The 21,609-nt window shown below is 39.3% G+C and overlaps 2 protein-coding genes across 5 annotated transcripts in view; one reads left to right on the top strand and one right to left on the bottom strand.

The window, feature by feature from the left end:
• Positions 1 to 429: 429 nt before the first annotated feature.
• LOC111945511 (uncharacterized) lies at positions 430 to 15,071 on the bottom strand. Its single transcript, XM_086867949.1, has 7 exons — positions 15,060 to 15,071; positions 13,917 to 14,962; positions 10,142 to 10,275; positions 9,398 to 9,486; positions 8,507 to 9,056; positions 4,025 to 8,160; positions 430 to 2,993 (listed from the first exon to the last, which is right to left on the bottom strand). The coding sequence occupies exons 1-2, from the start codon at positions 15,069 to 15,071 to the stop codon at positions 14,021 to 14,023; spliced, it is 954 nt and encodes a 317-aa protein (XP_086724075.1). The 3' UTR covers positions 430 to 2,993; positions 4,025 to 8,160; positions 8,507 to 9,056; positions 9,398 to 9,486; positions 10,142 to 10,275; positions 13,917 to 14,020.
• PLEKHF2 (pleckstrin homology and FYVE domain containing 2) overlaps positions 14,151 to 21,609 on the top strand; it is a 20,679-nt gene continuing 13,220 nt past the window's right edge. Inside the window, exons 1-2 of one of the 4 annotated variants that reach the window (XM_086882245.1) lie at positions 14,210 to 14,291; positions 15,093 to 15,144. The gene's annotated coding sequence lies outside the window, so the exon portion shown is untranslated. The other 3 variants (XM_086882215.1, XM_023920747.2, XM_086882235.1) reach the window with 3 other exon arrangements.

Genomic DNA, 21,609 nt, shown 5'->3' with positions numbered 1-21,609 from the left:
CAGGTAATTTTAGTCTTCTCCCTCTCTCTCTCTAAAGATACTGGTCTGTGTTTTTTTGTGGGAAATTACTAGTAGCTTTGTACTCAGCATCTCTTAGGATCAAGGTGAGTATTTCTGTTTGATTTGTTATATGGTAAAATATGCTTCCTAACATTCAGCTTGATTCAGTTGTACAAATCTAGTAGTTTGTTCTGCCCTCATTCTTGTTCTTGTTAATAGCTGTTTTTCCTAGAGATTTTTTTTTTTCTTAAATCAGGGCTAATCACCCCAGATGCTTGGCTGTATAACAACATCCTGTATTTTTGTGTAAAATGCTACATAATGAATTTCTGCGAACAAGATTTGTGGCTTTTTTTATCACAACAGTCAGCATGGTAGAAATCTTAGGAACCCAACATTAAGTTCTTCATTTGGTGATTTTGATTTACATTTTTGAAGTTGGTTTGTGATACAAAAACATTGTTTGTGATTCTTTTTCAATCTTCAGTTTTTTATTACGGAGTAAGACATTTCTCTTCGAATTTGTTCAGCTCAGGATCCTGCTTTCTGTATTACTAAAGGTGGAATAATCAAGGTGATACAAACCAAGGAGAATCAGTATGTACTGGATTGGGAGCATACTGACTGTTTTCTTAATGTAAAATTTTTACAGGCTCTGTCTACTTTCCAGATCAGCTGCAGTATCGTATCACTGGTGTTTCTGAACGTGGCAAAGAAGTCTAGTGAAAAGAAAATGTTTAATTCCTATGCAGGCACTGCAGCTCTTTGTGCCAAATGAAGAGCAAAGGCTTAGGCTCTGTTGCTGCTACCAGGCCAGCTGCACATTTGCTCTGTTTATTTTGTCATCTGGAGCAAGCATTACAAATGCCTCTTTTTGCACTTGGTCATGTTTTATTCCAAATGTGCTGAGTCAGGACAGTTGAGGCAGACCTGTCCTCTCAAAAGGAATCACTCTCCTATAAAGTCTTCTCCCAGGCAACTAGTGACAAGAAGATAAGAGGACACAGCCTCAAGTTACGCCAGGGGAGGTTTAGGCTGGACATCGTGAGGAATTTCTTTGGGAAAGGGTTGTTAAACATTGGAACAGGCTGCCCAGGGAAGTGGTAGCATCACCATACCTGGAGGTGTTCAAGAAACGACTGGATGTGGCACTTAGTGCTATGGTTTAGTTTATAAGGTGGAGATCGGTCAAAGGTTTGACTTGGTCTCAGGTCTTTTCCGACCTAAATGATTCTGTGGTTCTGCAATACCTCCTTTTTCTTCATGGCAGATAAACAGCAGCCTCCTCTGCCTTGACCATCTTCTAGCTCTTCAGCCTAGCAATTTCCCAAATTTTCCTTGTAGCAGTGTCCTCTGAAGGGCGGGTCCTTCAACCTTCACCAGTCCATGCAAAGCTGTAGCTAGGCTCGTTCTTGACCCTTTCCCCAGCTGTAGCCTAGGATGGCACCTTCTTTCCTATAGAGAACTGTGTAACCTTACAATACTGCAAGTATTTGTATGCACAAATCTAACACTGAATTTGAAAGAATTTGAGAAAAGCAAGTATTTTGTCCAGGATGAACTTCAGGTTTAAAGTCATCACTGCTGAAAATCAGTCCTTTTCTGGTTCCTATTAAATAAAAATATGCAAACAGCAAACTAAAAGAACTCCATCCCAATCCATCATAAAAACTGTTAAGACATTAAGAACCAACATTACTAGGGGGTTGTCAGTGGGCTATTTTGACATGTAAAAAGCCCTTTTACATTAAAAATTAGGAAGAGAAATCAGTCTCCTAAAATTTAGTTCACTAAAAGCAAGAGGAACAGTCTATACCAGCTGTGGAAACAAGTCATAGTCCATTACAGGTTGAATTATTTCGCAAGCTAAATATCCCTCCCATAATTGTTTGAATTGGCATTGGTTAACAACCAACTGAATTTGTAACTGTACAAGTATCAAGAAAACGTCCCACTTTAGTATTACAAAATTGAGATCAGACTTACTCTGAGCTCAGAGTAATCCAAAAACACTCCCCATGTGTAAATTTTCTTTGCTTTCTCATCACATACTTGTGATTCTCAGTCCACCTGAGAGCATCTTTCATGAGCCATAGGGTGTAGCTGCAAATCTGCAGTGACGCAAATGTCTTTAAGTCAGAATTTCTATTTATTTGGAATACAGTATCCATGAAATATCCCATACCTGGAATAGGTATGTCTTTGCAATAACAGAGAGAAATGTTACCATTTTTTCACTAGGAAATGCTTGACTTTTACTTTCTGGCAAAAGTCACAGCTCCATAAAAATGAGAAACTTGGATATAAAAAAAAAAGCACTAGGGAAAAATGTTGTGTTGCCTTTACAGCACTGTACAGTAGAACTCCAAGTAATTTAGGTTACGAAAAGTATTTTGCATTGCAAACCTTAGGACATTATTATTCTATTTCACATGTGACTCTGGGTCTACACTCGAAGTATGGAATTTTTACCTTACACTGTTTATTACTGGAAAGCTACTAATAGAAGCAATTAAAGCCAAGATTTTAATTTTTCAATTAGGTACTGTTTGAAAACCAAACTACAAGAAATCAAACCAAATCAAGAAACTAGCAACTGCTGAAAAACACAAGTTTGGCCAGCGTAACCAGAGGGGCAGCAGCATTATGCAAGAAACCATGCTGATTTGGGAGAGACACAACAGAAGTAACAATGGATTCAAGAAAGCTAAAACCTAATAATAATAATACTGTAACCATCCTTGGGAAGAAAAAAGGAGCTAAAGGTCCAGTTTGACTTTCACTTGCTATTTGAACCTGCATCTTCAAAAGTTTGAGCTCTTTGGCAAGCCAACATTTCACTATCCTTGCTTAGGTGCGACTGTTTAGGAGATGCGATATTCTTATTTCCAGAAGGAGACTTAGCCACAAGGATCACTCTAATTTTTTGACCAATTTTCAGTTGTCTTTGACATTTTAATGTTCAGGAATATACTGATGCAAACTGAACTTTCCTGAGAAAAGAAGGAAGAACACAGGTATCTGAACCAAAGAAGGTTCAGATTCAGATCTGAATCTAAGAAGGGAACTCTGACTTGTTGAGGCAAGTTTACTCTGTAGTTAGTACTCCTGACTCAGCTAACAGCAGGTAATGAACCACTTCTACACCAAGAAGTAGCTCGCAGGAGAAAAAAAAATCCAAAAAAATTACAAATTACAGCTTTCACAGATAAAGCTCCCATCCCACACTGTTTTCTTATGGACAACTTGAGCTCAATAGCCTTTGAAAAAGTTACTGTGGCAAAGCCTTTCATAAAAACTCGGTGTTTCATGAAAAAACAAAAAAAAATCCCCTTATTTCAAAATTAGTTTTGTGACCAACCTCCAAAAGCCCATCTATAACACGTGATGAGGAAAAAGCTGAGGTACTTAATGCACAGTCTTAAACAGTAAGACCAGCAACCCTCAGGGTACCCAGCCTACTGAGCTGAAGGGGAACTATGTTCTTTCTTTTCCAAGCAATCTTCCTCTGGCAACATACAGTGTTTTTACTGGACACTGTCTAAGACTGTTTATTACTGTGCTGTACTGTAAAATAGTTTAATATAGCCTGATAGTACTGATATTTTAGGAATCTGTTGAGAATCATCACTCTCCGTCACTTCCCTACATGCCTGTGGGCCCCAGGTTGGATTTGACACTGGAGGTGCAGAGAAACATGGGATGGGGTGTGGGGGAATTGAAGGGGTTGGTGATTAAACTGTTTTTACATGCATCTGAGCATATACTGCAGTCAGCTTTTATTTCTCACAGGCAGTTGCCATCCATTTGCATTCATAATGTGCTACAGTACTGTCTTGCTGCAGAAAATAGTGTTCTAGAATTGCTTCCATGGATGATTCCATCATGGAAATTGGTACCTAACTTTGGTATAGGCAAGGTAAGGTGTATCTAAGGGAAGAGAGGGGAAAAATTTAATAATATCATTAGGTTGTGAATGCGACTATTATCTGGGCTTTGACATGAGAACTAAACTTGGTCATACCTGCACAAGACTTTGCTGAAGTCATGCCTTTCTGATTTTCCTGGGATAGAAACCTCATTAAACTGTATGAAATAAGAAAATCTTTGAAAGCAATTCTTCTTTTCCTTCTCATGCCACCCATGTCAAAGCACAGGCATCTCTTCTGCCTTTTTTTCCTCCCTTGTTTATTTACTTTCTTTTCCTTGGTGTCTGATTGGCATCTCTCCTTTCTCCTCTGAAGACTCATTCAGGGCCAGTGCTAACCTGGAGCTGCAATCCTTCAGTTTAAATCTGCATTTCTGGCACAGTAACATAAAATATTTTTACTGCTTCACTCAAGAGAAAAGAAGCATGTCTATACGCTACCTTTTTGCCCGATGTCGATTTTGCTCATGTTTTCCAAGTGCTTCTTTCCAACAAACTCACCAACTGCCCCATGTCAGACACTCATCTCCTCCTATACCATAATGATACTCTTCTTACTACGTCCTTATGCCTTTCAGGAAATTTGGTGCCCAGATAGAAATGGTGTTGATGTCTGGCAAGATCTCACAGTTAAATCAGGGTCTTCGCCCTTCTGGTAGTCAGATAATACAAAATCATGGTGAAGGATGGAGCAAAGTAATAATGAAAGAAACCACATAGTTTGGTTACATATATAATACTCTGATGGATTATTTTTCTCCACTTAGCTAAGGCATAACAGAAACACAGTGACAGTTCTGTCACTGAATGAAGTTCAGAATTTCACCTTTAGACATATGTTCTAGAAATAAAATAATTGGAAACTATTTGCCTCAGACCTGCAGAACAGTGTATCTTTTTGAACTTATTGAACAGGAATTTTAGGGTTTTTTAGTGGTTTGTCTTTGCAGACAGACTAGCTTGACTTGTTCCTGAATGCATTTTTGGCCTCTGATCATAAATTAATATAATTTCTTGCATTAATAGCAAATCAAACCCTCCTATTAGAAATCAAATGCAATTCAGGGGAAAACAAAACATCAGAAAAGTAGAACAAAAAAAATCAAACAAATGCACCCGTAAGTCACAAGTCCTTGCTTTTGGCATGCTGTGGTCTTTTCAAAGTTTTCAAATGGCTGTATGTAAAGAAAGGTTTGAGTTATTTATGCTTCCTTTACTCACCTGAAATGCTAACTTTGTCCTTTCTTTCACAGTAATTGCTTTTTTATTACTTAGAAGCACAGAAGCTTGTCTGTTTGGTTTTTTTGTGTTTACTTTTAGCTAATTCTGTATGCCTTGTTTTGTTTTACCTTGTAGGATCTACCTACTAGGCAAAAATCAAAAACATTGTAAAAATTCCATTTTTGTTTCACAGTATTTCCTTCATGGAAATATTATTTGGGATGCTCTTTGCTTTTTTATTATTCTTATTTTTACTAAAAGCAGGTTGTTTAATGACTAGAGCTGGTGCCCTTATGTGAAACTAGACTGTATAAATGGTGATACGTTGAGAATAATGCATGTGCTGTGATGTTTTGAGAGCCTTGCATGCTGTAAGAATTGCCGTGTTCAGTGTGTGTGAGACAGTGCACACATGCGGCCAGAAAAGTTTGCCCTGACACCTTTATATGACTGTTGCTGTCTGGACAAATTGATAATTAAAAACCATCCCATGTCCATTGAGCTGCATGAAGTATTAAAAACCAGTTGAAGAGCTTTCCTCTCAAAATATGTATTTTTCTCACTTTCTCCCTAATCAAGGAAAAGGAATTTAGCAGTATTAGAAGTTACTTAGAGATTTGCTATATATGATCATTTAAATGTTATTAATGTATTTCATATAACTATAGGACTTATATGTATACTCAGTTTCATTGGCTGGTAACTGATTATCTGAGAAAAGAAGAATGAATGTTTCTGTTGGTTTATATAATGTTACTACAGTTCTACAGTGAACTTTTTGCTTGGAGTGATGGTCTTTATTTCAGATCTTTAGCTGTATCAAATATCTTAGCTGAAAAATTACTTTACCTTTTCTACTTAGGTCAGATCCAGGCCCCTTCAGCTGCTGGTCTCTGCTGAACCTACTGTATCAGACTTGTAGTTACCAACACAGAAAAAGGACATTGTTTTCCCCTGGTTCTGGGTCCTGATGTTGTTTTTTTCTTTCCCCCAGAAATATGTAGATGGCTGAATAAATAGTCATAACATCATTGAGAGAGATGGTGGGTCCTTAGAGCCTTTGAGGCATAAGAGCCAGCCCTACCTGTAACACCTATGACAATGACACTTTTCCAGGGCTGTAAACTTAATGCAAGTAAAATGAATTCATTTTTTGAATGCCTGCAGTTTTAGCAAGTGATAAATACATCCCATCTCCCACTCTCTCACAGTAGTCTTCTCTTGATGAACCATTTTATGCCATGGACGGATGTCAGTGCTACTGGCCTAAATTCCTGACTTCGCTCCTAGCCAGTAATTTCACCCAGATAGAAGTTAGTGGCTGAGGTAATGTGATAGAAAATATGAACCTATTGGACTCAGACCATTTCTTTAAGCAAAGGTGTTCTGAAGACAGGCAGGGGACAGTTAGAAATCCAAAAAGCCTCAATTTAAGTGGCAGTAGATGAGGAGGTGTTTGAGCTGCAGAGGTGAGGCAGAGATGCCACTGTCAGCTGTCTCTGTATGATTTTCCAACGATCCTCAACCAACAACCTGGTGAAGTGTTGTGAGCACACAGTATTGTCCTGCAATTGAATTTGCAGTATCAGACCAACCACAGTAACATCAAGGAAAATTAATTTCTAGCTGTCAAAAAATTTTTTTTTCTAGTCTGACCTATTTTCTTAGGTCATCTAGTGACTGTCTGCAGAAGGAAAATTGTTCCTCCTACTTCTGTTGGTGTGGCTATAGAGAGAGATTTAGCCTTCAAAAATGTCAGTGTTTAGTTTAATTTGGAGTGCTTTGAAATGTGGTTTGCTCATTAACCTGGAGACTGGTGACTCTTCACTGTTCTAGACAGTGGAAAAGAGCCTGGTTGAACCATCAGACACAGACAGCTCAACATCTTCAAAGGTTACACCAGTGAAATCCCCAGACCAGACAGTATTGCTGTGTACCAGAAGTTTCTGGCAGTATTGAAAATTTATAGCTTCATGCTCTCAATTCCAGACCATATTCACCCACTAATTATAGATGGGGTTTATAGTGGATTTTAACCCACAAACTTCCTTAGTTTGGCTAAAAATAAATTCATCAGCAATGATTAATTATTGACAGGTATTGGAACACTGTTCCTCCAATCTGAGGAACACCTCTCTCTGCTGAAAAGACAAAGACTTTTCAGTGAGTAAATCTGCAGATTGGGAATATATGACACACAAATGCTGAAGTTAAAGTCTTTCTCTTGAGCTTCTGTAACATTTCTACTGTCAATACTCTGATCAATCAGAGACATCCTCAGTAACACACAGTGCAGTCAGTGAGGACACAGATTTGGACAATAAACATTAACAGTGGGTGTCAGGTACCAGTAGAGGCCAGTATACACCAGTTGAAATCCATCAATAGGTCTGGTAGATCATGGGCTAGAAGGGAGTGGAAGCAGACTGACCCAATGCAAATACTTATCTGCTATACTTCTAAGCATTTAAAAGGTCAGTTATTAATACACTCGTGTCTTCAAGTGGGAATGTTAACAGTTCTCAACTTGTTACATTAAACACTTGCTACAGGTTGCAGTGAAATAAAAGGCATGTATACCTTCCATCAAAAGTGAGTTTTCATAACAGATCAAATGACCATAAGGAAAAATTTGTAGTAAAATCCTTATCTGAAAACTTAGATTTTTCATCAAATTCTCTGCAATTCAGCAAAATTTCATGGTGACAGTCTTGGTTCATTAAATTTGCTTATCTGCCAATTCATTCAAGGAAAACAGTCCTAGCACTCCATTCCAAATTCTACAGATACTACCAAGAAAAGTAAGTATAACTTATACTTAAGTATAACTTTACTGTCACTCATCCAGAAAATGTCAAATGTCACTTATCTTTATCTCTGATCTTTGCAAGACTTTCTTTGAATTATTTCCTGATTAATTATGGCAGATTTTTAGAATTCTTCCATAGTAGGGAATTGTGTATTATCTGTTTCATGGCACCTCATCTTCTGTTCCTGGAAGCAGATAAAACCTGGAGGAAAATGTTTGTGCTAAATGTGCTGTTTAGTGCACTTTCACTAGCCTTCAATCTAATAAGCCTTTCATCTTTTTTTTTCCAAAAAGTGCTAAGAAGTGTCAGAGATAGCGAGAGAAAAACTACAAAACCAGGGCTCCAGTTTTGCACACTATGTCCTCCATAAACCACCTCCATCCCAAAGCTTTTTGGTTCCTACATAGCCATTTTTTGGCTTAGCTGTTGCCAATGAGCAAGAAGGTCCCCAAGCTTGCTTACTTTACATCTTAGTCCAAGTCTCTGTTAATAAGTACAAGTTAAGAAGGTCAAATTCTTAACACACTTAATTTGCTCGAGCACCCACCTTGATCAAAGCTTTGGTTTCCGAAAGGAATTCTTGAGTGCATACCATTTCTTTCACCTTCAAGATGCTACAGCTGTGCTTTATATTTAATTCATGTACTCATTCTTTTTTAAACATTTTGGTGTGTGGCAGCATCCCATTTCCATCACTGGTCAAAGTGAAACCAAAAATGATCAGAGAATTAACTACCTGCTGAGATCATCTTACTCATGCACACCCAGGAACAGGTCTGGCCTTCACAGTAAATGCAGTCTCCAGACAGGTCTCTGGTGTCTAAGCTGGACACTGCTGATGGAGACTTGCACTGCTCTGTGATGCTGCCTTCTTACAGCGGTTTATTATAAAAATGCACTTTGCCTTATAAGCACTAAGGCTGAGTTGAAGTTCTGACCTCTTTGTTTGGCAAGTTGAAGTGGAATTCTTGTACAAAGTGTCCAGGAGGATCCATAAAGCAGGATCTACAGATTTCAGTCTGCTGATGGCTCTGATTCCCACAACCTTTCTGCCAGTGAAGCCTTCCATTAGCGCCAGAAGTGTTCCTACAACAGAGCTAACAGAAAAATACAATTTTCATTCACTGATTTAGCAAATTTTCTTCAGTTCCACATAACTGTCTCCACTGATACCCCCAAAACAACATGCTTTTAATGACAAGATGCTCATTTGCAAAAGACTCATTTTAAGACATTAAATAATAAATAAGATAACACAGACCTTGGGCTGATTTCAAGCTTAGTGAATTATTTTCAATTCTCATTTAAAAATCATCTGAAATTCACCAGCACTAAATTACTACTTTTCAGATTAAATGAAGGTGTCACATCAAGTTCAATAGGTCTTCTTTTCACAAAGACCAAGCACCTTCTACACAAGATACAAGACATGTCCCACCTATGAACCTGGTCTTGTTTACCGGTGCCTACAGGAGCAAGGGCATTGATCTCATCCAGGAAAATAATTGAAGGTTGCATCTGGTCGGCCTACAAAGAAAACTCAGGAATACTGACATCAGGAAAACAGCACTATTTAAAAGAGAAAATACATGAATAACATTATGGTTACAAGAGTACTGGATCTGGTTTGTTTGGGGGTTCTTTGAGGGGGATGGTGGTGCTTTGCAAAATTTTCTTGTTTGCATTATTAACATTAGTAATATAAATAATAAATTAGTAAACAATGATACAATTAATAATTTAAATTATAATAATTACATTAAAATAATTAATTAATAATAAATATTATTATTATTTCCCCATACATCCCAAGATTTCCAGCCACCCAAAACCCCACTGGAAAAGGAAACACTGACAGTCCCATTTCAATGGAAGAACCTGACAAAACATGAAAAAGAATTTATTCTTGACCACAGAAAACAAGTTACAACTCGGACAGAACATGTGGCACATTTCAATCTTACCTGCTCAAGTAATAAACAAAACTGTCATTCATATTCAGGTTGGGTGGTGGGGAAGAAGGGTTTCTGGAGGTTTTATTCTGGTTTCTTATTCTTGTAGTTTTGTTAATCAACTTTCTTTATTCCTTTTTAGTTTTAAGCCTGTTTTGCTCTTCCCCTAATCCATATCTCACAGCAAGAAATAAATAAGTTTTCTAGTGCTTTAAAACCACTACACCTACCTATTCACTCAGGCATTTGACACCATTTCTCATAAATAAAGATTACTCCCCCATCACCCTGGCTACATTCATTAGCAAGTGCACAAGCTACCAGTGTCTTTCCAGTCCCTGGTGTACCATAGAATAGGAAATCTCTGCAATTAAAAAAAAAAAATTCATAAGAAAAGAATCATAATGGAAAAGGACCTATCATAATGGAAAAGGACCTATCATAACCCCCATTTCTAAAACACACAGCTCTGCTCTCCTCAGCAAAACACTTCATGGATAAGACAGCGGTAACAGCTGAAGTGTGAGAAAAGTCAAAAGGTTTCTTACACAATTCAACAAGGCAGCAAATGAAATTAATAAAGAGGATAATGTGTATGTACAAAACATTGAGAAAGGATAGTAACATCCCAGAAGGACACATCCAAAAGCTCTGACAAATCAGCAGGGGTGGTTACAACACAGTGGAGCCAAACAAATTTCCAGTGCAGAATCTGAGACCAGGATAACTTAGAAATCCCCCGTTCTGCATATTCATTCTTGTTTTCACTAAAGAGAAGATTTGAGAGTAAAGCATTTAGTTTCCCCTTTAAAAGCTTTAAATTAATGGGTTTGGTTTCCCTTTTTGGGTGATAAAGAAGGAGTAATCTAAAGCTGGGAATGTATTATGTATTTCTGCATTTCCATCAGCTAGAAAAGCCAAGATGCTGCTGCTTTAAAATGAATTTCATTCAATAAAGAAGCAAAAGACAGAAAGATTTTCTTTTCATTGTTTGTAAGACTTTTTAAAGTTGCTGAAAGCATTTAAAGTCCCATTTTATTATACCAGGACTGAATTTTGCTGGTCAAGAATATATAATGTTAACAATTAAATCTCTAATAATTTCATTTTGTAACACAGAAGTCAGCTGTGTAAGAAGTGGATAGATGCTTATTTTAGCCCAAGCACAACAAATACTGCAAGGTTCTAGTTGCAAGTTCTATCAATTGTAAAACTAATGCTTGAGCATCTGAAAAAAACCCAGAGTTTGCAGGAGAAACAAGTGGACTTCCATGAAGCAAACTACAGCTGAATACCAGTAGGTAATTCATTGTATGTGGAACTCTACAGGAAAAAATCTCCAACTCTAGCTTTTAAAGGCAAGACAGGTTTAAAGGATAATCTCACCTCACAGTAAGTCTCTGAACCTACATATATGCTGCTCTCTATCAATTTTTTAAATATTAATTTTAAATTTTATTAAAATTACTTTTTACTATTCAATAAAAAACCCCATTCAAGAACCCCATTCAACTGCTGAAAATTTTGGAGTATTTTTTATGTTAAAGAAAGCTGCAACCTTAATAAGGTTCCATCAGAAATTCGATGTCAGCACAAAGGAAAGATTCACAGCAATTTTTAAAATTGCTTGAGAGAAACCTGTAAGCCAAGGGAGTTGTAGACAGCCCATTACTGGAAGCTTTCACAAATAGTGCAAATGTCTCACTGACATGATGAAGTAAAAATCCTTACTGAAACAACTGTTTGCATTGGCTTGACACCAGAAAGATTTGTTTCAATTTTCATGTGATCCCTGTAAAGATTTAAAGTGAAAATGCAAGCTCTGAAACAGCTGTATGTAAACAGTGTCCATTCAAAAATCATAAGGCAATTCAGGAAGCACAATGTAAGACATGTATTGCAGCATATCACTGCTATTTCATATTTTCTGGGGAAGATATTTCCTCCACCCTTAAAGCACAGCTCTGACATAATTGTCAGTAAGATTGTAATTAGAGAGCAAAAATAAACATCACTTTAGACTACAATATGCTTTGGAAGAAGTTCTTTTCAGCTAAATTAAAATTACAAATAAATAATCACTCCATGTGAAATAGTAAAATATATTAGTGCCAGCTTCTTCCAGTAGAACGTGCCATGATCTCCCATCCTTTGCCTTCTATGCATCTTCTCTGAACAGCCAGTTTTTGCAAGATTGCTTCTTCAGTACTAAGATACAAAGTTGACATGTAAGAGCAAAGTAGATAAATACAAAAAAACCCATTGAAACGGGCACACATGACCAGTATGACATTTCGATATAGTGAATACAAAGCAAGAATCAGTGGCATTTAGCCAAGTTTTTCAACACTACTTAAAAATTAGGTCAAATGTTTACTTTTTTTAAGAGAGACTTAGGAACAAGTGTTTGAGGATTTGCAAACAGACTGTTTTCAGTTTTATTTCCGCTCTTGCTGAATAGAGTAAAAAAATATCCCATTCAGTATGAAAAAAACAATTCTGATGATACAAGACGGTAACATAAAAGAAAATATGGCAGGCTTTCATAGCGCTAATGTTGCTTTACATGATAACATTAAGTCATTTTTAGTTCCTAGCTTTCCTCAGACAACAGGTTACTTATTGTTCTCTTAACCAGACTTAAAGTCTTAGGCTGATTTTCCATTACATCGTAGAAAAAGTATCTCACTGCTGTTAATTACACCTTGCAAACCTTTCAGAAAACAATGTCACTTTGTGCTTCATGATGAGAATTAAAACACAGACACACAGGCAAAAACACTAGAACTGCTTCACTTTGCCTGTATCCATCCAACTTTCTGCTGCATCTTGACTAATTATAAAATTATTTGTTGCATGAAAGAAAATTTAATTAACCATGAAGCTGCTTCTGATGCCAAGAAAATTTATTTAGAGGACAAGTTAAATCTACAGAAGTTTACAACACAAATGGATCTTTTTCGTTCACAAGATCCAGCCTAGCCATACATAAAAGATCCTCTGGTGTGAAGATCTCTCTGCAACTGGCAATCACAAAATGAAGGCACTTGTGGCCAATTTAAATATTGGCTGTGCCCGAATTCTTTACATATGAAGCACCTGCCAAATACACACTGTTCAACACACTCAGATTTGTGGCTTAAACAGCCACAAGCAAGCACCTGTTTTCAAAAAACTCGTGTTAAACAGCTTAGCCCACACCTTATATAAATCAGGACATTAAGAATAATTACATGACATCTCAGGCTGACACACTGGATAGATTTGAGGGAGCGGTGGAAGACCAGATTGTCATGCTGTAGGGTGCTCAGACCTCCATGTCCCACTCCCTTTCCTGTGTCTCTCTTTCACAACAGGAGAAACACAGCTCAGTGATGTGGCTCTTGCCTATCTGTGTCCATGTCTGAGCTGGGATAGAAAATTCAGTTGAAAATCAAAAAGTTCAGCAGGTTCATGATTACTACTGGAAACCTCCACTACCTATTTTTAATACCCAGAAAAGCCAACCACATTATTGCTCAATAATGTGAAATTTGAAAAATGAAACTGTCATATTACATGTAAGTGAAATTTTCTTAGAAAAAGAAAAAAAAAAAAAAGAAAAAAAAAAAAAAAAGAAAAAGAAAGCAGCCCTTTGGCATCAGAGCAATGCCACAGAAGTTAATGGTGCTGTACCCTCTCACCCCTCCTTGCTCCACAGCTCTTCACAACCTTCCCAGCCAGCCTTCCCCTCTGACAGCATCTATCAACGGCTGGAAATCGTAAAGGATCAGGTGACCGGCCGGCTAGATTTGGAAAATACTGCTCTGGATGACTCGATGTGTACACACAAACAATTCTGACACAGGAGGTGGAAGGGACTCCTTGAGTTGACAGTGCTTCTGGTGGGAGCCTTTCTAGCTAACCTGCCACAGTTTCTCTAGGCTGACTAACAACTCTTCTGGCTGAAACATGTTACTAATTCTCTTCCATGTGCTGTATACAGAGAAATGGTTAAAAACGTACCCATTCTGAATTATCTCTGGGCGAGCATACTTAGAGCCACGGGCGCGAGCACAAACCCGCGATCGTACACAAAGAATATAAATATTCTGTGTCTTTAAAAAACCTCACGAGGCAGGTCTCGTGCCTGGAGTATCCCTCTGCCACGAGGTGCCACTCGTGGGCCGGGATCGGCCGAGCCGCCCCCTGCCCTCCCTCCGTCCCCGCTCAGGGCGGCTCTCTGGGCGGCTCGGGGCTGAGGCGCTATTCCTTCCCGCCCAAGATGGCGGCGGCCCCGCCCCGCCGGGCGGTGTCCCGGAGCCCGTCCCCCGGCGCGGGGTGTATGACCGCGGCCGTGCGGCGAGCAGGGCAGGCGGCGGCCGGAGCGGGGTGTACCGGGTGAGTAGTGCCGTGCGGCCGCGTTCTGGGCTGCCGCGGATCGGATTGGCTCGCCTCGGCTTAGGTCGGGGAGTGAGAGGGAAACTTTCCTCGCGGAGCCCTTCTCCAGCGGGACTCCGGCCGCTCTCCCGCGGCCATGTTGGGAACCGGGGGCTGCCTGGGAGAGGGGGGAAAGGAGCTCCCCGGCGGGAGGCGGCGCTGGGCTCCGCTGGGCTCCGCTGTCCCGCCGTGGGGCTGGGGCAGCACCGCGTCCCGCCGGCAGGGAGGGAGGCGGTAGGGCGGGAAGGACCTGGGAAAGGAAGCGGCGCTGGCGGGCGCTGGCTTGTCCCAGGGCACTGGGGGAGTTGGGGGGTCTCGGAAACGAGTTCGTCTTCGGGAAAGAGGAGAAACAACAACGGTGGCGGCTCCGCGGCGTTACGTAAGTGCCCGAAACTCCTCGACTCGTGACTCCGGCGAGGCGCCGTGAGGCGGCGGGACGGGCGGGCGGAGGGCGCTTCCTGCCCTGGCGGGGCCGCGCTCCCCCCGACCCTTCGCCTGCCCGGTGAAACTCCGTGTCCTTCTCGGAGCGAGGCGCCTGAAAAGTGTTGACGCTGTGGTGAAAAAACAGCGGAACCGCGAGTCGTGCGGCTGCGAGCATAAGGTGCTATTTTTTTTTTGTCTGTGAAATTTGCCTATTTTGAGGGGAATGTAACTGGTCTACCAGAGATACGTATGGCTTATAAGCTGTTTTCTGGAAGTAGCTCGAGAAAGGACAGCCGCATGTTTTACCTCTCGCCTCATTCGAAATACTTATGTTCATAGGCACCGATGTTTATAAATGGCAAAACTGCTCATCACGGCAAGAAAGCGATGGGTGAGTCTGCTGAGCAGCACGTCCTGGCATCGGCTTTGTCCCTAAGGGAAATAGCTGTAACTCGAGTTTTGACGTGAAGCGTCAGTACAATGGTTGTTGATAACCAAAACGACCTTTTATATCCTTAACCAGAGATCAAGGATTGTCTTTTGGCTGAATTGATGCAAATGATTCCAGAAACATCATTAAGTTCTAGTTCAGGCTAAGGGTTACTGAAAGGATTGATGCTTGTTTGAGAAACATTATATCTGAAGCTTCCCTGTGTCTAACAGCTTAAGGTCAGATGAGGTTAATACAGTTGGCAAAGTGGCTCTAAAAGCAGACCCACAACACAGGAATCTGCTTCAGAACTGAGACTGCAAATTCCTCTTTCTCTCCTGAAATAAGGAGAACTTAAGTATTCAGATCTCCAGTTCTGATACTCTTATATTGAATTATTTTAGGGTTGCCTGCCTGAAAGAAGGCAAGTATTTAAAGACAGCAGTGTAATCGGTGCTGAGATGCTGCAGATTAATTGCTTTGTGTGCAGTCATCAGCATGCAGAATGGAATCGGTTCTTTAGCTCAGAAGGCAGTGCTCTGGCTTTTAGCCTCTAATCTAAATACTGTTGACAAATCCCAGTGGGTAAAAGGAATCCCGGCGTTGTTAAATGTCTTTTGTATCAGCTCAGTTTCTTAAATAATACTTTCCCAAGAATTTTAGTACCACCAGTTTTGTTGAAAACAACAGTGAAAGTGAAGTGTTGTGTGCCTGAGTCCCAGATTCTTGCTTTTGAATACAAATCGGTTGTGTGTCATTTGGTGTGTCTGAGTTTTGCCCTGCATAGGAGCCGACATAGAGGAAGTGTCTTAAGTGCTAAATGAAAACTGGTGTGTAGAAACTTCTGGCTGAAGAAGCTGGTTCAGTTTCATACGTTGTGTTCTGTAGAAAGTGAGTAGCATCTTTTTACCTAGAGGCAAGTTTTCATTAGGTGCAGCACTGAAATAATTTTTCAGCTAGAGCTTTGTTCTGTTTCCATTAAATGAAAAGCTGAGCTTTAACCGTAGTAATTAGGCATGTGCCCAGAGTGAGAGAAGGATCTATCCATAGTATGCTAAAGCCCTTTAGTTTACAAAAGTTATCATCGGCAAAATGTTTGCTATATTCAAAGAGTAAGGTGGCTTTTAAGTTTCATCGTTTTGGTTAGTGGATGCAGGGTAGTTCCAGAGCAGTAAAGAGATGGAACTGCAATTTCAGGTGAGGCATGATACGACATTGCATTGCCAAAAACCCCATGAGAGCAATTATAGCAAAGTACAAACATTGGTTTCATACACTTACAGTGTTTTTAGTGGCTGGTCTTCACCAAAGAGGGCTAGAGGTGTTTAAGTGAGAGCTTAGGGTCAAGGCATGGCACATAGATAAGGCAGAATTGAACTTTTTAGTACTTGCAGACCTGATTTTCTGAAAATGTATGTTAGATAAAATTGGAAGTGGTGTCCTAGCAAACAAGTGGCATGCTAGTTTTTGTTCTTAAAGTGCACTTATTAATGGGTGATGTCAAATAAAGAAATCCCAGTATTAACAAGTGATACAATTCTTAGATGATGGCAGGAAAGGAATTTAAATTCTTGAATTTCTGTTAGGAAATTAAACCTTATTCTGTACAGACTCAAACTGTAAAGGTATGTTTGTGCCTTATTTCAAGCTCTGTTAATGTTCAAGCTTACTTTTCCTTTTAGTTTTGGTATTTTTTTGAAGTCATAGATCATGCTTATATATGTATGTTTTACTACTTTCATGAATTAATTCAATATTTGGATGAAAGTGTGATAATGTGGAGATTGTTCCAAAAGAGAATACATACAGATTTCTGAAATAGAAACACGTATTTAAAATTTTCACCCTAATGTGGCAAGTGCCAAGTTTTCTTTTGTAGGATAACTTTTGTCTTCATGATTCATTGGAAGACTTGTTTTTATAGTTGAGAGGAGTGAAAAACTTCTCTATAGGTAGGTGTGGTAAAATATATGATGATATTAGGAAGTAGAGTCCTGCAAATTCAGTGCTGCTAGAGTAGTCTGGCTGAAATAAATTAGTCTGTATACATGAGAAGTGGCTTGATGGAGAGTTGTAGGACAAAGATTCTCTTTTTATGAAAATAAATATTATTGTGCAGAAGTGTTACTGAACAGAAGAATACTGCATATTTTTCAACCTGTGACTTTAATGCTACACAGTCAAAAAATGCACACGTGTTGACTTCAGTTGCATAAATAGGTAAGAGTACTGCTTCTTTGGACATAATCATGTTTTAATTTTTTTTGTTCATTTGGTTAGGTTTTTTTAGCTTATTAGTGATTGTAAATAATTTAAGTATTTTAAAAATAAAGTGGGAGTGACTTTCTATTTTTTCTCTTTGCATTATTTTGTTTTACAGTAAAACAGTGTTAAGCGTATTGTTTGTGTAATGTAGCAGGATTTTGGCATTTGTCAGACTGTAAAAGTTAAGGATTTCAAATACAGGAATGTTCTTGCTCCATCACCCCATCCTCCAACCCCCAGTGTAATGGGGCTTGTAAGAATGTGGGTGAATGTAGTAAGATGACATACAAGCAGTTAGTTACTCTGTTGAGAGGCAATCTCTTGAGAGATTGTACTGATTCAAACAGACACAGGGGGCTGCTAAATAGTGAGAAATGTGATTTTTGTATCAGCAGCTTTAGCTTTCTTTAAATGTTTCTTGTGCCTCCAGCATATCTAGAGGTAACTGTTTTGCTTTTAAGTACTTACTATGCCTTCTGAAAAAGGAAAAGTTGCAGCATGTTCTTTGACATCTGCATTTCTAAAGTGTACACATAATTTGCTAACCAAATTAACAGTCTGCCATACAGCTGTTCAGGTTGTCAGCATCTTCCTTGTGCAGGTTAACTTCAGTACAAAACTCTGTACAGTTTTCCAGTTGTCCTCTAGATAGTCTGTACTCCAGTTGCTTTCCATATAACTAAAATAAATCAAACATATCTGGCAAGCAGTGAAAGGGAAAAGGGCCAGTGTATGCCTTTACCAGGAAGGCCACCACCTACAGTAAGCTGCTGTGATTAAGGGGTTCTTTCAGGAAATAACTCCTTGTTTTTACCCTTCTCCTTCTGCTTTAAATTTCTCCTGCCTTAGCTGTCATGAGTTGGTAATGTAAAACTTCTGAGAGTGATTTTCAGAGTACTTTTGTTCTGAAAGCTGTGTGTGACAGTGATTAATTCCCCCTCCATCCCCCTCTCTGGTCTAGGTTAACAGCATGGAGGCAAGTGAACAGCCCTTTTAACACACAGGTTGTGTTTGAAAAGCTGGTTACATTGAAGATTGACAAATTTTATTTATGGTGTCATTGTTAAAGCTTTCCTTTTGGCTTTTATTAATAGCTGTCAGATACTGGTTTTCTAGACCTTCACCATTCATCCATGTGTCACCAGGTAGCAGTGTTTGATGTAAGAAAGGTCTTATATCCCTTGCTCAGAAAGAGAATTCAACCCCTTAGCATATTGGCTTATGTGTTTTTAAATAATGCTGTATAAATATATTTTAATTATTGCTGGGGATCAGCAGTGACAGGTCCATGATTGCAGCACTTCAGTGTTGTCAAGCTTCCTGAAAATCACATGTAGTTTGATTCCAAGCCCTAAGCTGTGTTTCGGCTGCCTGTGCCCCTGGGATCTCCTGATTCCAGCCCTGCGTATGGTTTGTGGGGTGAGAGCCATTTTTGGTACCTATTTTGGTAACTTCTTTCAGTGGTTTTAAATAGTAGGAAAAGGATTCCCTGCAGCCAGTCATGCTTGTCCTTAGTCCATTCTTGCTGGTGAACTAGTGGTAGAAGTTACTTAGAGTCTTTTTAAATTAAGGAGTGAAGAATTTGAAAGAATTCAGTATGTCTGTGTATTCTGTTTTTCCTACTGTAATACTGAAAATGTGCTCCAGCAGTGTTTTGTCTGATCCTGTTAGGTGGTGATCAGCTGCCTGGCCTCCTGAAAGTATTTCTACAGTGTGATATATTATTAGGGTTACCTCTTGAAGTAGAAATTAGCTTAGGTGGGTCAGGAGCAAGAAAGTTGAGGTGATTGCACCTGCTCAGAGAAGGGAAGACTGAGTGTTGTTACTTGGCTTCTCTTGTTCAGTTTTGTGCAAATGCTGAAAATTACTGAGCTAGTAAAAGAAATCTGTTGTACAGCTTCTTTTCCTGTAACAGGATTCAAAGAAAACATGCAGGTGAAAAAAACTGATATCATAAAAATGAAATAGCAATGATGTGATATTGCTGTGCTTGTAAATTGTGAGACTCCATGGGAAAACTTTGCTCTTTTAAAACATGGCTTGCTAGAAGTGAAAGTCCTTTTGTGTTCTAGTACTTTGTTGAAAATTAATGGCTCTTGCCAGGCTCTGACTACTTGGTAACTGTCTCTAGTTTGGTTATGCTGTGAATTATTACCTGTCCTCTAGTCCTTGTTAGACTGGTAGTGAAGTCAGTAACTTCTCTGATAATGGTAATAAAAGCAAACTGAAGAAAACTTAAAACAGAAAGGGGTTTTTGTTTTTTATATTTACCACTGTCTTGTTTAAGTACCCATGCATAATAAAAATACATGAGCCAGTGAACAGGCTGGTGTGTCATAGGTTTGTGTTTGTGGAAAAAAAAAAAGGAAGAACAAATCCTGTGAACTTGATGAAGCTCTTTGGAACATACAGCTGGTCCGATAGCTCTCAATTACTAAAACAAGGAGGTGTCCTGAGATCCAGGAGGTGCTTTTTTTAATGTATACTTGTGTCTTACAGATGCATAGAGATCGTTCTGTAAATGTTCTGTTCTTGTCAATTAAAGTTACTGCAAAAAGCATGCTGACAAACAGAATTTATTTCAGTCACTGGGAACCAAATCCTCTCATTCACATTGAGGTGGTCTGGGTAGCCATTAACAAGTTGCCTCCATGAGTGCTGTAATAATCCATAAAAATAAGAAACCACACAGCCAATCTAGTTTTGGAAAATTGCTTGCAAGATGGATTTGGCAATAGTTTTTGTGGAACAGCTGCATCTGTGTTTTTCTATACTAATGATGCTGTGTCCTCGCCTCAAAAGAATTTAAATAGGTCTTTTCTAAAATTTAAAATGTTGGTGCAGTGGGTTCTCTTTGTTATGCTGTGTTGACAAAGCTGAAGCAGGATCTAGCTTGCTCAGAAATTTGTCAGGTCCTTTTGACTGATTCCCCCCCCCCCCCCCATGTCCCTCATCCACTGTCTATTTAGTGTTAAGTGTGTATATATGTCAAGTAATTTGCTGCTAATTTGTAAATTAGTCCAGATGTGTGGCCCAGTGCTGCTGAAGTGGGCTACCACCAGTTCAGCTTTTCCTTAAAAAGCAGTGTATCAGATGGGAGGGGCACACCCACGCCTATCCAGGCCTGGAAGGGAGGGGTAAGTTCCTGCTGCCAAACTGGAGAGTAACATTTGCTGGAGAGACTCTCCAAACAGCAAAACAGTTGGAGTAGGGAAACATTAAATTGTAAACAGAGAAATACATCCCAGTATTTGGTATTGCTGCCCAGTCAAGTGATCTCTTAGGCACCGACCCAGCCGATGGAGTTTGTGTCTCCTGGAGTTTCTTGAGCTGGAGCAGGATTCCAGGCTGCTGTCCTCTGCCCTTGACTCTTCAGGGCATTTGAAGAGGGGCACCTTACATTTTGAAGGTGTTGATCTGTTGTCTGTGTTTCTTCTGATGTCATTTATGTACTCAGAATTATGGAAAACTTCAAAAGGACCTTGAGCTGTTTCGGACTTGAGATTTGTGGAAATTCATTTTGAAACCATATTCTGGTATATGTCCCCAGTGCTTTGGTTAAGATGAAAGATGCAGTTTGCTAGCACCAGAAGTTAAGCTAAACCACCAATAGTGCTTCTAAATTCATAAAAATAGCAAGTCAAAGTACTAAGGTGTTTTCCCATGAAAACAAAAATTTCATCTGAATACTGGGCTTTTTTATTCAGTTTTTTGTTAATTAATTTTAAAGGGCACACTTGTGTTATGTAGTCTATGAATACATAATTTTTAGATATACAAAATACCAGCCTTTTTACTTATCCCTGTTTTAGTGTGCTGACAGCTGCAAGTATTTGCTGTGCCTGTAGTTGCCTTTATCTTGCTTTCTGTGCTTTGAGGGATGAGTTTGTCACAGTTGAACACTATTCATGGTGGATCAGGCCTGCCTGTTATCTCTACAGAATTCAAGCTTTCAGGGTTTTTGGCTATGTGCTATGGTTTGGAGGTTTTTTGTGTATGTTTTGTTTGGTTGCTTTTTTAATAATTCCTTTAATTCTAGCCATTCCACATGTTCATGCTGGCTACTTCTTCTTTCACATCCTGAACAGTGTTACAAATTTCCACATCTAAATGTGGCAGCACCTCAGCTCCAGAAGTGCTGCTCAAAGTCATGTAAGCCTG

This window comes from Cyanistes caeruleus, chromosome 1 (assembly GCF_971803275.1).
Source record: "Cyanistes caeruleus chromosome 1, bCyaCae1.hap1.1, whole genome shotgun sequence".
In the NCBI taxonomy this organism is placed as follows: Eukaryota; Metazoa; Chordata; class Aves; order Passeriformes; family Paridae; genus Cyanistes; species Cyanistes caeruleus.
The sequence above is the reverse complement of the archived record's forward strand: the minus strand, read 5'-3'. Positions and strand labels throughout refer to the sequence as shown.